General features: G+C 39.1%; 1 protein-coding gene across 1 annotated transcript in view; it reads right to left on the bottom strand.

Moving 5' to 3' along the window:
- Window positions 1-80: 80 nt before the first annotated feature.
- COL16A1 (collagen type XVI alpha 1 chain) overlaps window positions 81-16,178 on the bottom strand; it is a 375,234-nt gene continuing 359,136 nt past the window's right edge. The window contains exons 57-71 of the mRNA XM_073571772.1: window positions 14,722-14,793; window positions 14,376-14,429; window positions 13,431-13,475; window positions 12,705-12,749; window positions 12,563-12,616; window positions 12,417-12,470; window positions 12,284-12,334; window positions 12,106-12,195; window positions 11,572-11,607; window positions 6,176-6,220; window positions 5,901-6,092; window positions 4,054-4,120; window positions 3,793-3,969; window positions 3,492-3,569; window positions 81-1,515 (exon numbers count right to left, since the gene is read on the bottom strand). Of these exons, the coding sequence (XP_073427873.1) occupies window positions 1,319-1,515; window positions 3,492-3,569; window positions 3,793-3,969; window positions 4,054-4,120; window positions 5,901-6,092; window positions 6,176-6,220; window positions 11,572-11,607; window positions 12,106-12,195; window positions 12,284-12,334; window positions 12,417-12,470; window positions 12,563-12,616; window positions 12,705-12,749; window positions 13,431-13,475; window positions 14,376-14,429; window positions 14,722-14,793 (1,257 nt within the window). The 3' untranslated portion in view covers window positions 81-1,318. The remainder of the gene's footprint in view (window positions 1,516-3,491; window positions 3,570-3,792; window positions 3,970-4,053; window positions 4,121-5,900; window positions 6,093-6,175; window positions 6,221-11,571; window positions 11,608-12,105; window positions 12,196-12,283; window positions 12,335-12,416; window positions 12,471-12,562; window positions 12,617-12,704; window positions 12,750-13,430; window positions 13,476-14,375; window positions 14,430-14,721; window positions 14,794-16,178) is intronic.

The following is a 16,178-nucleotide window of genomic DNA, read 5'->3' as shown; positions in this document are numbered from 1 at the left end:
CCCTTTAACTTAAATTAGGGGAGATATTTTAGTTTTATGTGTATGACCAGCTTAAGACTAACTCTTACATGCTATTGTAGTTTGTTGGGTTTTTTTTTTTGTATTATTTTGTATGCACACAATTGGTAGTATGATGAATATTGCACTTATCTCTGTGTTTTTGCAGAATTGAAAAGCTTGTTTGGACACAAAATGAGACCAGATCTGTATTTGAAGGTCTACTCATTGTCTTATGATTAAATGTTCTAATAGAGCCTACTTATTTTTTCATTTGAGGTAACAATTGTAAGGCAAACATGACAAGAGCAAAATGCAACTTAAGGTCCTGCTTCACTGGACTGGAAAGTGATCTATACACCTAAACATATATGAAGGCACATATTTATATAAAAACTGACCTATTTTAACATTACATAAAATTGCTATATAATGGGGTAATGTAGATGAAAATCAAAACAAAATACAGTTTTAATGTAATAGTAACTGCATTTAAAAGGGGAATTGAATACCTGCAGCAAGACAGTGGGAATTATGTTGCTAAAATCTCGCTAATCAAATACAATTACAGGATCTTCTGGGTTCAAACAATTATAATGCATTTTTCTTAATTTTTCATAATTCTTAGCCAGGATACATTTTGATTAAAAGTCCCCAAAGAATAAAGCATGGCAATCCCAGTAAGTTTGCCATAAAAAGTAAAACAGTTAAAGGTGAAACATGAATCAAATTTCACGCTACAATAAACTGTTTTGGGTAGAATTTCCCTACAAGATCTATTAAGTGATCACCATATAGTTCTTATTTTGCTTCTTGTGTCAAAAACTGGGAAATTGTAAGGGTTTGCATAGGCAAAATAGTGAGCAGAACATGTGAGATAAAACTGCATGAGTAAGGAACAAAAATGGTTCTCCTTAGTTTCCAAATCTGTATATATATTGCAGTATTTAAAACAGAAGTAGGGAACATTACACTTCAGTTGAAAAGCACCTTTTTTAGGCAATGAAGTGTATTGATTGACATCAAGAATTGAACAGTTTGATGATGTGTTTTGAGACAACATAAGGAAACAACAGAAAAGTAAAAAAACAAAAATAAAGGGGAGCAGAACATAATAACCAATATAAAAAAATAAGGAAAAACCTATACATGATGCATGAACATATTTCTCCCTTTTTTTCCAGAATGTCTTGATACGGAGCAATATATAGAAATAAATGTATCCAAAAAAAGTGCTGATGGTCACTCTGGTAAGGAAAGAACACAGCTCTTTGAACTTGATCCAGTAGACAGTTGTTGTGGGTCTCAAGATATTGGCTTCTTATCGTCCTGGCCCTTTCATGTTCTTTGGTTGGTATTCTTGCACTGACATCATACTGTAACAGTCTGATGGATTGCACCTCCCATCTTTTCCTGTATTTCCTTTTGGCCCCTGTGGTCCTGGGATGCCAGGAATGCCTTGTTGTCCCATTGGTCCTGTTGGGCCCAATTTGCCATAACCAGGTGGACCTTGTGGTCCTAAATTCATAAGGAAAAGAGAATCATAAAAGGTTACAACTGAAAATATAATCTTGAAACATAATATATATTTTTCTTGCAAAAATGTACTTAAAATTTTAAAACTCTATAAACAGTTGTATAGATGCCTTTACAGGAAATATCCAATGTACATACACTTTCAATTTACAAAGGAAATAGATTAATAAATTACTTGAAATACAATTAAAATGTATATTGTTTATACTATGTCAATATGCATGGGAACTGAGAGTGATCAGCTATATTCTAGTCCAGTCACAACATTTTTTTTTAGGATTGACATCTGTACTATGTCTTGGACTTTAGTATTACTATTCAATCCATTTCAAAGCAGTTTTGCTTTCTGTTTGGACTGTTCATCTTGTTGAAAAATCACAGAGGTCCTGTAATGTGCAGCAGGATTTCCCTTTACAAGTTTTCCATGACTTGCTGCATGTTGCCGTGTAACCGTTGTTTTAATTCTTATTTCATAAATCAATAGTACATGTGAAGATAAGAAACTTTGGATTAAATCTAAGGAGAGAAATCGTTTGTTCCCTCCTCGATTGCTCAATCATTCTGAAAATTCTTAATTTTCAGGTAAAATCTGTATTCAGTGAGGATATATTTTTATATTATTGATATAGGAGATGACGGTTGCTACCGATGAGATTCTATGTACTGGGGAGAGGAAAAGGGAGGGTCTCTGCTCCTTGCTCCCTCTAGATCTTTCCTCCTTTCTCCTCCCCCTATACATAGAATCTCAGCAATAGTAATGGTCATCTCCTTTCTAATGGGGAGAGGAGAAGGGTAGGTCTCTGCTTATTGCTCCTTCTAGCTCTTCCTTCCTTTCTCCTCCCCTCTACATAGAATCTCATCAATAGCAACCGTCATCTCCTATATCAGTAGTGTAAAAATCTGTCTTCACTGAATACAGATTTTATTTGAGAATTGAGAATTTTGAGAATGAAAGATCAGTCCAAGGGGGAAAAGAAGCAGATTTATCTGATCATATGTATTACATAGTTTCTTATCTTTAGATGAACTATTTATTTATGAAATAAAAGTTAAAATGATGGTTATTCTTCTTTATTACAGGCTTCACTTATGAATACTATCTACATAGTAATACTGTCCTTGTTGCCCAGAGCAACCAATTTGAGTCCAGCTTACATTTCTTTCAGCAGAAGTTTAAAAAATTAAAATTGAGTTGTCATTGATTGCAATGGGCAACACATACATTTTACTGTAACACTGTTTTGATACCAGATTCCATATGTTAATAACCACTAAAAACACACCTTCCCTTCTATAAAAACAAGCTTTGGGGATACAGGAAAGCAATACCAATAGCTCAGACTTGGAGTTACCAAACCATCGAGAGGTCTTCATTTAGAGCTTTCCTGATGCCTCTTTATCTTTTAAACATTTTAGCAAATTGTAGAGTAAGTTCTGTTCAACAATGTCATAAAAGCATAGTATAGACAAGGTAAGACGGTCACAGGGGAGCGCAAGCCAAGCACAGCTTTAGGTGATGAAATGCAGCTCCAGCCGGGTGCCTCAGATGAGGAAAGGAGATACAAAGTTGGATGAAACCCGGTCAGCAGAAGCGCAAAAGCAGGGGCTAAATTAGTAATCAATCTTCTTTTATTAAATCCGCAACGCGTTTCAACAGGTAATTCTGCCACCTGAGGAAGACAGAATTACCTGTTGAAACGCGTTGTGGATTTAATAAAAGAAGATTGATTACTAATTTAGCCCCTGTTTTTGCACTCCTGCTGACCAGGTTTCATCCAACTTTGCATAAAAGCATAGCATAGCATTTAGGGTCTGGTGAACATCAACTTGATCAATACATATGGTACATCTGCATGTACTATTTTTGTACAAACAATGCTTTATAGCTGAACAGCATGCATACTATTTGTCCATAAATATTAACTCTTTATGCATGGCAGAATAAAACTAAACAGTACCTGGTGGTCCAGGTGAACCCACGTCACCCATGATGCCAATACCATTTGTACCCTTATCTCCCTTTGGTCCTGTTTCACCTAAAAAATTAGAAAAGAATTGTACTACCAACCTATCAGTTTTCGGAGCAGTCTTATCTTATATAAAATGCAGTCTTATCATATATAAAATGTAGATTTACAGCAAGTCTCCAAAGATCCATAATAAGCAAGAATAATATTCAGTTACTTGACTGTAAATATGTATCTTTTAGATTCATACCAAATTAGTATATGTATATTGCTATATACAGAATTTATATACCTCTCATTCCAGGGACTCCTGGTCTTCCCTCACGTCCAATCTGACCCGGAGATCCAGGTAAGCCTGGTGTACCTTGGCGACCTGGTGCTCCATCTTTTCCAGGAGGACCTGGTCTTCCCGGCATGGCAGCCATCTCTACTGGCAATTGCATTCTTGCAGTGTAATAAGCCATCCGTTCTAGTAAAACAAGCAGTATTTGGCTTATCAATAACTACTGAAGGATTTGACTTTATATAAAAATTCATATATAACAGACCATACCATCAAAGAGTCTGATCATCTCTTGTCGAATCATTCTTTTAATTTCATCATAATTGATGGGATCTGCCTGTTAATAGAAAAGTTTATTTTTTACACAGTATTAGATAAGAAGTAATGCATTAATAAAATTTTTCAGTGAACAGGTACATTATGTTCGGAAGGATTTATACATGAAACATAACTCTGATTTCCTGCAATAGAGTTACTGTATGTGTAGTATAATGTAGTATAATTTTTTTTCGGATTTTATAATAGATGACCTAGCTAAGGAATAAACTGTTAAGCTGGGTTCACATTGCGTTAAGGGTGTACGTTTAATGCAACCATTACATAGCAGCATTAACGCTATATAACGGATGTGTTAACGCACCCGTAGACTTCTATAGACGAACGCATTGCTAACGCATGCCATAATCGGCATGCGTTAGCGATATGCCGTCATTCTGTGACGGACCCTCGGATGCGGTCTGCAGTGTCCGAGGGTCTGTCACTGCTAGCGCAGATGAAGCATCTGCGCTAGCGAGATCGCGCAATCGCGATCACAAATCAGGAGTAGCATTAATGCAGTCCGCCAACGCTATGCGTTGAGCGGACTGCATTAATGCAATGTGAACCTAGGATATGTTCCCACGATCAGGAAATAGCAGCGTTTTAGACACAGGTGTATTTTCTCTGCATCCAAACATTGCGTTCTAATCACGCAGTTAAATCTACATGTGTACAATTGAACCATGTGGATTTACCGCATCTAGTGAATGGCTGTGGGTGAAACTCCGCAGCAGAGACTAGCAGGTTGCTGGATGCAGTGATGGACAGGAGACAGAGCAAGGGTTAACGTATTTTACTTTAACAGATAGGTACTCCACGCAGGGAGATAAAGAGTAAACAGGGATAATGCAGGTAGCAGGTAATAAAAAGTATGCAATTTGGACAAAATGCAGGGGACAATGACGGTAGCAGATCTTAAGGTATCACTTATCCGATCCAACGACTTCCAGACTGTAGCGTCCACGAAACAAGCATTGGCGCCAACAACAGTCAGCGGGGGTTAATCCGGTGTAGTCCTGGAGACAACGACGAGCTGCATCCTTCTGGCAGCTGTGAGTCTCTGGTGTCTCCTGCGAGATCCTCAGTCTAGTGGGCGCTGTGGAGGGTAAGGCACAGGCCACAGCAATGTTGGAGCCCAACATGGCCCGACAAATATGCACTGGGGTGTTAGGATTCAGTTCATGGTAACACACCCGGTACTTCTTAGGTTGCATGCGCGTCATACGCATGAGCCTGGAGCATTTGGCACCTTGCTTTGCGGAGGTCAATGGGCACACCATATATCTCTGTTCAGCGGGGATGCTGGAGCGTGGGCCTGCACTGCTGCGATGCTCGAGGGACGGAGCACTCACCTCCCCCTGCTGCATGCTGTCAGTTCCCACCAAGTCTGCCTGCTTTTGCTTTTTTGCCTCAGACACGCCCCCTGCTGCCAAGTGCAAAGGTTGATCTGGCACTTTAAGCTTTCTCCCGGATAACAGTGGAAACAGTCCCGACAGTTCTGGACCCGGCGCAAGAAAGGTACCTTCAGACCGGTCCTATAAATCCCATCCACTATGCTTCTAATGTAGAACACAATGTTTTGGACACAGCGCAGGTGAGCTGCATCCAAAACACTGCTCTTCCTGATCGTGGGCTAATGTGTTGTGTATGTGACCTCATGATCACACTGCCATTGTTGTAGATGCAGCTGTAACAGTTTTGCATGTGAGTAGAGCAGCAGTATGAGACATTGCCCCAAACAAGATTGTGCTATTATGCAGATTAGTGAGGATTCTGAGGTTTAACAAGTTATTGCTTACCATTATTCCAGGTGATCCAGGTATTCCTGGAGGACCAGGTTGTCCTGGAGGGCCACTGGATCCTCTCTCTCCAGCAGGTCCTCTAGGCCCAACAACACCTACAGATGAACTCTTTCCATAACCATCTCCAGGTGGTCCAGGTCTTCCTCTCTCCCCTTGAGATCCTGCAGGACCTGGTGCTCCAGGTTCACCCTAAAATAAAAGTGTAAGGGATGCAGCATTGAAACAATTCCAAATAAAAAGATATACATAATACATTTAGGTTGTCCTCTGACCTTTTCTCCTGGGGTTCCAGGAATTCCAGGCTTACCAGAGGAACCCTGTTGAAGAAGCAATATGATTTATGTAAAGCAGTCATCAAATTAACCCTTTGATACACTGTGCCTAAGCGGGTAGTGGGAAGTACTTCCCAAGTACAACTCAGGTATGGTGTCATCAACATAAACAAAATCTTGAAACTGTTGAAAAGCTGAAACCAAAAATGTATTATAAAGTTGTGTAACTTTTAATTTGTAAGGTGATTGAAGTAGTATCCATAGGATCACATTGGTGGCTCAGTTTGTTCTAAACCTAAAATCATAAGTCACAAGTATACTTGGTCTTTCAGAGTTGTATCATTCTTCACCTATAACCCCTATAAATATGGCATCCCCATTCTATGTTTACCATATATTGCTGCAGTAGATGTTCTACATTATTTCTTCACCTCTACGATGATGGTTGTGTCTACCTGTTCAGGGAAACTATGTTTCCACTCCTTTAGAGTATATGCACATGATGTCTTTTTCATGCTGATTCCGCAAGAAAAAGTGCTAAAAATGACAAAAAGGATGAACATATAGTAATATCAAAAAGCTGTGAGGCATCTAAAAGAACTTACCAGTTTATTCTTCTGGTGCCTTCCGCTTGGAAGACACCATTATATATATGGAATGTTGAAAAAAAAGCGCCAACAGTAGAGTCACCACAAAAGACGCCCAAAGAGACATCAGAAAACAGGTTTCTGGAAAAACACCACCTAGATTTTCCTGAAGCATCTTTGGTTTAAAAAATGAAGCAGGTATATTGGTGTATGATAGTCGCTTTGTGTACATACCCTTGGCTTATAGGGTGGACATGGACTGAAAAGTCTGTTGTGTTTCTCTGCTTGCTTGCTATGCTCTCTACTCTGCATTCAGTAAGCAGCAATTGGCTGTCACAGCAAGAAACGAGTGCGCGGGAAGCCTAGCGAGTAAAGAAAACCCTAGTAACATTACAATTGTTGGTCAGCACATTCTAAGACATGGAATGGTGATCAGGACCACCCAGTTTGCTGTATAAATGCAGAGAGTAGAACAAAGGACCCAGCCAAAAGTATAGAAAGAAAAAACAAATATGATTTTAAGGACATATAGCGTTTCTATATGTTTCAATATTTTCGAAGGTACTTTGTGTTCTAGAAAAATGTCAAATCCCTTTACGATTTATTTACATAAATTGGAAAAAATGTAAAGAACTGTTTGGCCTTGTGATTTTGATGACTTATCTTTAGAATTAGATGCACAATACAACAGAATTTATCTACCTTTTGGCTTTTTTTTTACATTAGAGTGTATTTGCATTGTGTCTTGGCATTGAGAGGTAGAGTGAGAATATTGGAGAATTGGTAAATATTTTAAAAGTTTACAATCAAAGAGATCAGTAATCTGCAAGCTTCTGTGAGATGTTATGTGTTTAGTGCAAAAAAAAAATCAACGAAAAACAAAAAATGCAGGAATCAAACATTTCGTATAAACTTGAGCGTGTGAGCCTAGCCTAAAGCTTGTATTCATGCTTCTTTTGTTGTACTTTTTGTCAGCATTGATTATTTTTTTTATTCTTTGCTGACTCAGAAAGTGTGTATATAAAAGTTGTAACAATTTATGTGCTGATATTGTTAAGGGCCTGTCACACTAAGCGATATCGCTAGCAATATCGCTATAACTTGTGACGTTATAGTGATATTGCTAGCGATATCGCTGTGTGTGATACTTACCTACAACCCGCTCCCCCGCTGGATATCGCTGATCGCGCGAGAACAGGCTGGACTGTTTCTCGTCGTCAGCTTCCTGCGGCGGTTCCTGTGGAGAGACGAGCGACGAGCGTGGACGCGGGCGGGAGGACGCAGGATCGCCTAGTGTGACAGGTAAGTAGCGACCCCCGTCCCCTGCGATGTCGCTGGTGAGATCTGCCTGTGTGGCAGCTCACTAGCGACCACTTAGCGATGTACCAGCAATCCTGACAGCGTCATATCGCTGGTCGGGATCGCTGGTACATCACTAAGTGTGACAGTACCTTTACTGTTTACAGCTATTTGTTCAGCAGGAAAGAAAGCCATTTGTTTGCATAGATTAAAAGCTTTACATACAATCTTTCTGTAACATACACACATTTTCTGAGTAAAGAGTAATGACATGGCAAGAGAACAAAGGCAAGTACATAATAAGGGAGAAAAAAACATTCTTTTGCATGTATCTTTGAATTTGGAGGACTCATTCACTAATTTGCATAGCAAATGTACAGCGCACTACAAGTAAATGGGATGTAGAAGCACCAATTCACGCTTTAAATATACCAAATCTATTGCTTTTTGCCTGAAATTTTAGAAATTTTTTCTGAATTGGTGAAATTTGCAGAAAAATCAAGATGGAAAATCACATTCAACAGCATCAATGTACAACCTCAGTTAAAAAAAGTTGAGACTCTGTATAATGTAAAGAAAACAAAAATGTAATGATTTGGAAATCTCTTATAGCCATATTTTATTCACAACAGGACACACAACACATATCAGAAGATGAATGTTACACATTTTTTCATTAAATTTGAAAAAAACAACTCATTTAGAAATTAATGGCAAAAGCACATCTTAGGCTGGTTTCACATTAGCGTTTTTTTAGCGCAGCGTATCGTGCGCATCCATGTGCATGCGCCATGCGACTCTATGTTTAACATGGGGGTGCATGGTCTAGCGTTTGCATGCGTTTTCGTGCACATGCGTTTTTTGTAGTGTGCACCTAGGCGCGCCGGACGCAACCTGTTGCATTTTTGGTCCGTCCAACCTGTGTCAAAAAAACGCTTGCGCACGGAATGAGCCAAAAAAAATCACATTACAGTCTATGGGAACGCAGGTGTGCGCATGTACATGCGCACACCTGCGTTTAAAATCGCATGTGTTTTAAGAGTTAACATGGCTAGAAACTGGTTAAAACGCATGCACTTAAAAACCGCAAACGCATGCAAAACGCATGATGCGTTTTTTTGCATGCGTTTCTATTGCGCACGAAGCGCAGTGCTAAAAAAACGCTAATGTGAAAGTAGCCTTAGAGATATTGGGTGTAGTGAAACCTCCACCAGGGGGAGCTGGTGAGGGAAGAGAGGTTATACACTAAGAGCAGCAACCCTGAGCAACAGCACAGGTGCCACAGGTAACGAGAGAGAATAGTCAGACGAACCGAGTCAGAAACTAACAGGAGCAGACGTACCAGAAGGAGCAGCAATACACGTAGTCAAAATACCAAAGCCGAGAGTCAAAGCCAGAACATGAGCACGGGGTCCAAAACGTGAGACAAAATACGTGGTCGGAGTGCAAGCCAGGGAGTCAGATGCCAGAGAGGGAACGTAACAGCAGAGACGAATACCAAGAGACGGGGTCAGAAATCAGTCCGGGTCATACACGAGAATATCAGTCAAAGGCAGGAGGATCACCAGGGTACAAGGGTCAGCGGCTCTAAACTGCAAGCTTGAGCTATCACTAACACTGGTCAGCAGGCTGTGAGGGATTGAAATAGCCCAGCTAGCTCCAGAACGAGGCTGGGGAGATTAACCCCCGCATGACCAGTCCGGAGTGAAGACAGCAGAAGATAAACTCCGGACTGGACCATGACATTGGGGACAGGGTTAACACAAGGGTAGAAAGGAGGTGGTTTACTGAAAAATATTTGGAGGGTCAATCTTTCAACCAAGTCACAGGACTGTGTATAAGAAGAGCTTAAGAGTCAGTGATAAGCGGTCATAAAGGAGCGCTTAGGAAGCAACCCAGGGGCAAACAAGGATGTCAGGTCTCCACCGCAGCTCCAGCCGAAAACCTCCAATGGAGGATAGGAGCAATGAGAAAATGGAAAACGGTCTTAGGAGCACAGGAAAGAGACTTAGACAAGAGATTGGTTTAAACCACAACGCGTTTCGACGGAGGATCCGTCTTCATCAGGTGGAAGTTTCCAGAAAAATGTTCCTTAACATAAAATTATGATGAGTTTGAATATTCCACCATTTACAGTACATAATATCATCAAAAGATTCAGAGATTATGGAGAAATCCATGTGCACAACGGAAAAGGTTGACTGTCAATATTGATTGCTCGTGATGGGCCCTCAGATGACTCTACTTTAAAAACAAGCACGATGCAGTCATGCAAATCGCTGCATGGGCTCAAGAATACATCCAGAAGTCGTCTGGTAACACAATTTGACATGCAGTCCACAAATGCTTTACGACGCAAAGAAAAAGCCATATATGAAGACAGTTCTGCTGTCTTCTTTTGGGCCAAAGCTCATTTTGAAATTGACTGAAGCAAAATAAAAAACTTTTCTGTGGTCAGAGGGATCAAAATTTGAAATTCTTTATGGAAAATTCAGATGTTGTGTCCTGTGGACTCAAGAGATGATGGATCATCCAGTTTGTTGTCTGCACGTAGTTCAAAACCCTGCATCTTTGAAGGGGTAGGGTTTCATTAGTGCTTGTGGCATGAGCAGCTTATACATCTTGAAAGAAACTATCAGTGCTGAACATTATATAGAGTTGTTCAACAACATATTCTCTCATCCAGACAATGTATAGTTGAAGAAAGGTCTTGCATATTATGACAAAACAGTGCTAAAACACATACTTCATCCATCACAACAGCATGGCTTGGCAGAAGGAGAGTTCGGGTGATAAACTGGCCATCGTTGGTCCAGACCTTTGTGCAATAGAAAATATTTGAAGTACTATGAAGCAAAAAGGACCCTGGGCAGTTGAGCATCTAGAATCCTCAAACAAGAATGGAACAACATTCCTCTCTCAAAACTCCAGCAATTTTCTCCTCACTTCCCAGATGTTTACAGACTGTTGTAAAAAGAAGAGTGGATGCTGCACAATGGTAGACATGGTCTTGCCCCAACTTTATTGACATGTGCTGCCATAAATTTCTAAATGAATTATTTTTCAAATGAAATGGAAAAATGTTTTTCAACTTCTGATAAGTGATGTGTTCTTTTGTGAATAAAATAAGGCTATATGAGATTTCCAAATCCTTGCATTCTTATTTTCTCTACATTTTACACAGTGTCTGAACATTTTGTGAATTGAGGTTGATCATGCAGATTTTTTTAAAATCAAATTAGACTATTGTTCTGTATGTGTTTTCAGATCAGAAAATAGAAGGTAGAAAGATAGGTGATAAGCGTCTGCTTAATGGGGGTCCGACCACTGGGACCACCACTGATCAAGAGGATGGATATGGGAATTGTGTGGTTAGTGGGCTATATGATAACTTTCCATTATAAAATGTAGACACACTTAGTTATTGTATCCATGTTGATAAATGTATACATATAATTATTACCTCATTACTTGCAAATACATTGACAAAACTTTTTAAACATCACATACCTCTTTCCCTTGTGCTCCATCTGCTCCAGTTTCTCCCTAATGAAAGCAAGAAAAGACTTTCACCATATCTACTTAACATTCCCTTTATTTTGTTTGTACTCTTAATGGGCAAACCCTGATCAGGCCTTAATGAACATGACTAATCATTTTTGGGTGAAGTAATGAAAAAAAACAGCAAATCCAACATCATTGTTTTATTTATTGTACAGGTCATTATGATTCATGTTACGTTGACAGTGAGTTGACTAGCACTGTTCTCTAAGAGAAATAAACTGCAGTACTCTGCAGCAGACCCTAAACAATGTACAGATCTGTGGTGTTTGTACCAGATGACAGCTGATCGGTGAGAATGAATGGTGTCGGACCCCCACCGATCTCATATTGATGACCTATACCATGGATAGGATAACTCAATAATATGTTAATCCAGAACAATCACTTTACATTTTTACAATTCACATTTCTGATTGCAGATTCATAATCGACATTGTTCACAAATTGATGGATGGTCTTTGTAAACATTGTGATACTTACAACAGGGCCAGGATGTCCTGGGGCTCCTGGTTCCCCAGGAAGACCCATCAAACCTCTTTCACCGGAGGGTCCTCGTTCTCCTTTCAATCCCTAGAATGTGAAAAGTAAATAAAATATTGATTAATTATTTTCATATTTTTGCATTTTCTCTAATGATAAGACTGTTTTAAGACCTTACCAGCCCTGGAGGTCCTGGGCTGCCTGGTTGACCTGGGCTTCCTGCAACTCCCTAAAATTAAGGTTACAAATACTACGTAATGTGGACATCAGAAATGCGTGTATCACCTTATAAATGATACTTGTGTACTTACTAGATGACCTGGAGGACCTGGACGTCCTTGTGGACCCATTGGACCAGGATCACCCTAAATAGAAATGTTATTTATAGCCTTTATCACAATCATACTGTAGATCATCTACAGCTGTAGGAAACTAATAACTGAAGCTGTGAGCTTGCCTCTGCTCCTGGCCTTCCTGGACTTCCTTGAGGTCCGGCAGGTCCACAATCTCCCTGACACAAAGATTAAGAAATGAGAATTTATCATTCATTATTTTGCTACTAGGTGAGAAAGTAGGTCAATAGTGGTAAATTATTGTACCTTTGCTCCAGGCAGGCCCATGTGACCTGTTTTTCCTTTGAATCCCTAGAATAAAAATATTATAAATTACTTTTGTCAAACATCTCATCTTTAATGCATAACCCTATACAAACACCCCATCCCAATTGTAAAATAAACTTTAAAATGAAAGTAATATTTCCATCAACTAATCTTACAGATTGCATTTTAGTTGTGTTAGAATTCACAAAATTTTTGTCTTAAACTGCACAAAATGATAAATTGTAAAATTAAATTTATAACTAAAACATAAATCACAATCAGTATGGGTATGCTCAAATGGCAGATATTAATAAGGATTTCTTTTCATTTTCCACGACAAGATACATGTAAAATCTGCCATTACAAAGTGAACTATTGTTTTCGTGGAAAAATGTAATTGTCATTCATAAGGCCAAGGAATTTTTGTCTCTAGATATGAAATTCAAGTACCCCGCAAAAAAAGTGGCATACCAGTTATTAAGTAGTTTCCGACTAGAATCAAGGTAGCAAACTACAGGCTACTGCATGTGGCTGATCTACTTGCAGCCCTACGGCAACACAAACTGCCAATCCAGAGCAGAAATGAAAGTTTCTGCCTTAAATCTTTGCTGAGGACACTTGCACATTTGCCTTGAATTTATGAAACACAAAGTTTATGTGAACAAAGTAAGTACAAGTAAGTAGGTGAAGTCACCATAGCAATGTTTAATGAATACCAATACTCACCGGAAGGCCCTTAATTCCCGGAGGACCTGGAGGACCTGGTACTCCCTGTGAATAGAAAACAAGAAAAAATAGTAGTTATCAATGGCTTCAGGCAAGAGTGTGCAAACAAATCAATTAAAAGTTGTCATATCTTTACATTTTTGTAATACAGCAACTCAGACACTGTCTGAGTAGCTTATAATATTGCAAGGCAATGAAAACAGAATAAAGTTACTTCATCCACTGTAATGGAGTAGACGTATGAGAAGTACTCTTTGAGAGGACTGTCTCCTCATCCAGACCAGATATTCTGTGACAGATTTATTTTCCAATAAATATTATGCATATTGGCTATCTTCTTTGAGAAGACTATCCCTCTGGAAGACCACTTTTCAACCCAATTTTTGGTGGCCGTCTCAAAAAGTTTTCACTAAAATGGAATAATATAAAGTAAAAGAAATAAAGATGCATAATGTCAGGCTTGCCCTAAAAAAGATGTATGCAAGTAATAACCATAAGTAAGTATTTGGTGGTTAAATATATACAGGGTGGGCCATTTATATGGATACACCTAAATAAAATGGAAATGGTTGGTGATATCAACTTCCTGTTTGTGGCACATTAGTATATGGGAGGGGGAAAACTTTTCAAGATGGGTGGTGACCATGGCGGCCATTTTGAAGTTGGCTATTTTGGATCCAACTTTATAAATGGCCCACCCAATTATAACCATATAAATGTCCCATTCTGTACATACATGTAACATGCAAGCCAAATAGCTTTTCTACTGGATATATTGGACCTGACAACTGTCAATTTAACAAGTGTCCACACATCAGTCATGCTGAACTTTAGGGATAAAGAAATGTAAAAAACACCACTTCACAAACCAAGACATAGTGTCTCATCCTTAGGAATGAGTTATACAATTCTATTTAGATCCAAACATCTGACTCTAGTACATACCGTTGCACCAGGTTTCCCATCTTTTCCATCTAGACCTTCAATTCCAGGAAGTCCCTAAATAAATTATTACAGAATTAGAGTAATGCTATTCTGGTACATCACATGTTAAAGTGGCTGCACCATGACATTAATGTCTAATTTATGAGGGTCCCACTTCTGAGATTATCACCTATCTAAAAAAGTGGGTCCCTAGAGCCTTCATTTTGACTGGTGCTCCAATTGCAGTGATAAGAAAGCTGGTCACACATGCAAAACTCTCTCCATTTAGTGATAAGTGTTCCAAATACAGCTGAGCAATTGCTACAAGATAGGACTTTACATTTTCTAAAAAGGAATCTGAATTTACCTGTATTCCAGGAGTCCCTGGAGGACCAGGTGGACCACTTGGTCCTTGAGAACCGCGTTGTCCCTCTGCACCCTGCACAAAGACAAGAAAGTAAGAAATGTAATGATGCCATGAGTTTGAGAACTCAAAAATTAAATTCAAACACATCAGTAAAGAGGCTGCACTACTTTGTCCTACGACATAATTTGTTTAACCATCTTCTTTTCTATCTTTATGGGGTCATTTTATTTTCATCTGTCTGCATTTATTGCATATTCAATAGTTTTTTAAAAGGGGTTTCCTCCCCCATCTAACAGTCTTAGGCTAAGGCCCCTATTGCAAAACATGCCAACAAAATAAGGGCAAATGAGTGGTCCCGCGCTCTTTTTACATGCTTGACAGGAAGCAGAGAAGTTACAACAGTAATCAGATGATCATTAATCTTTGTTTTAAATAGGGGATGCCTCTGTGAGACTAAAAGCCTTATTCAGATGTCCAAGAATCACGTATGTGTTCTATCCGTGGTGTTTGCACATAGTTCACATACCCATTAAAGTCTATGGTAATAATCACATAGCCATATGTTTTTTAGTATACCCCAAATATCATGGAGACATATCTGTTTTTGATCCAAGTTTGAGAGCAGTATTACAAATACAAGCCTATGGGAAAATCGCTAAGATCGCACATTACCATCAATGTGCAATCTGTTTGCTGTCCACTTTTAGTGTGGCAATGTATAGGGGAAACATTGCAATTTACTTTTTCAAACAAGAAAATCACTGAAGAAACACTGATGGTAAATACTGAAACCCTGACCAAACACTGATGAAAATCAGATCCAAAACACTGATGGACAATGATCAGTGTTTGTACAAATGAAATAAATCACGGATGTCTGAAGGAGGCCTTATAGTTTGATAAGCTGCATTTTCACTCTAGATCAGGGGTCTCAAACATATGACAGTACATGGGATACCAAAGGCCAGAGGCATAACTATTACTAAGCTTGAGGAAGAATGTGGCCTCCTGATGCCAGCATCTGTTTTAGCTGGATGTGCATCCATCAGAAGACCATTTGGCTAAAATTTATTGTGGCCCAGAGAGTCCCTGGTTCTCTACAGCTCAATATTCTTAACATATAGCAATATTGGATGCTATACAACTATTAAAGTTGTGAGAAAGTGTTTCAGATCACCAAATAAATTTAAATATTAGACAAAGATAACACAAAATGCAGTTTTTAATTGAAGGTCTTTATTATTAAGGGAAAAATAAATCCAAACCTACAGGGCCCTGTGTGAAAAAGTGTTTGACCCTAAACCCTGGTTGGGCCACCCTTAGCAGCGACATCTGCAATCAAGAGTTTGCGATAACTGGCAATGAGTCTTTTACAACGTTCTGGAGGAATTTTGGCCCACTCACCTTTGCAGAATTGTTGTAATTCAGCCACAACTGAGGGCTTCTGAGAATTGTGG

The sequence above is a fragment of the Dendrobates tinctorius genome, unplaced genomic scaffold (assembly GCF_039654945.1).
Source record: "Dendrobates tinctorius isolate UK_male_01 unplaced genomic scaffold, ASM3965494v1 ptg000007l, whole genome shotgun sequence".
Classification (NCBI taxonomy): domain Eukaryota; kingdom Metazoa; phylum Chordata; class Amphibia; order Anura; family Dendrobatidae; genus Dendrobates; species Dendrobates tinctorius.
The sequence above is the reverse complement of the archived record's forward strand: the minus strand, read 5'-3'. Positions and strand labels throughout refer to the sequence as shown.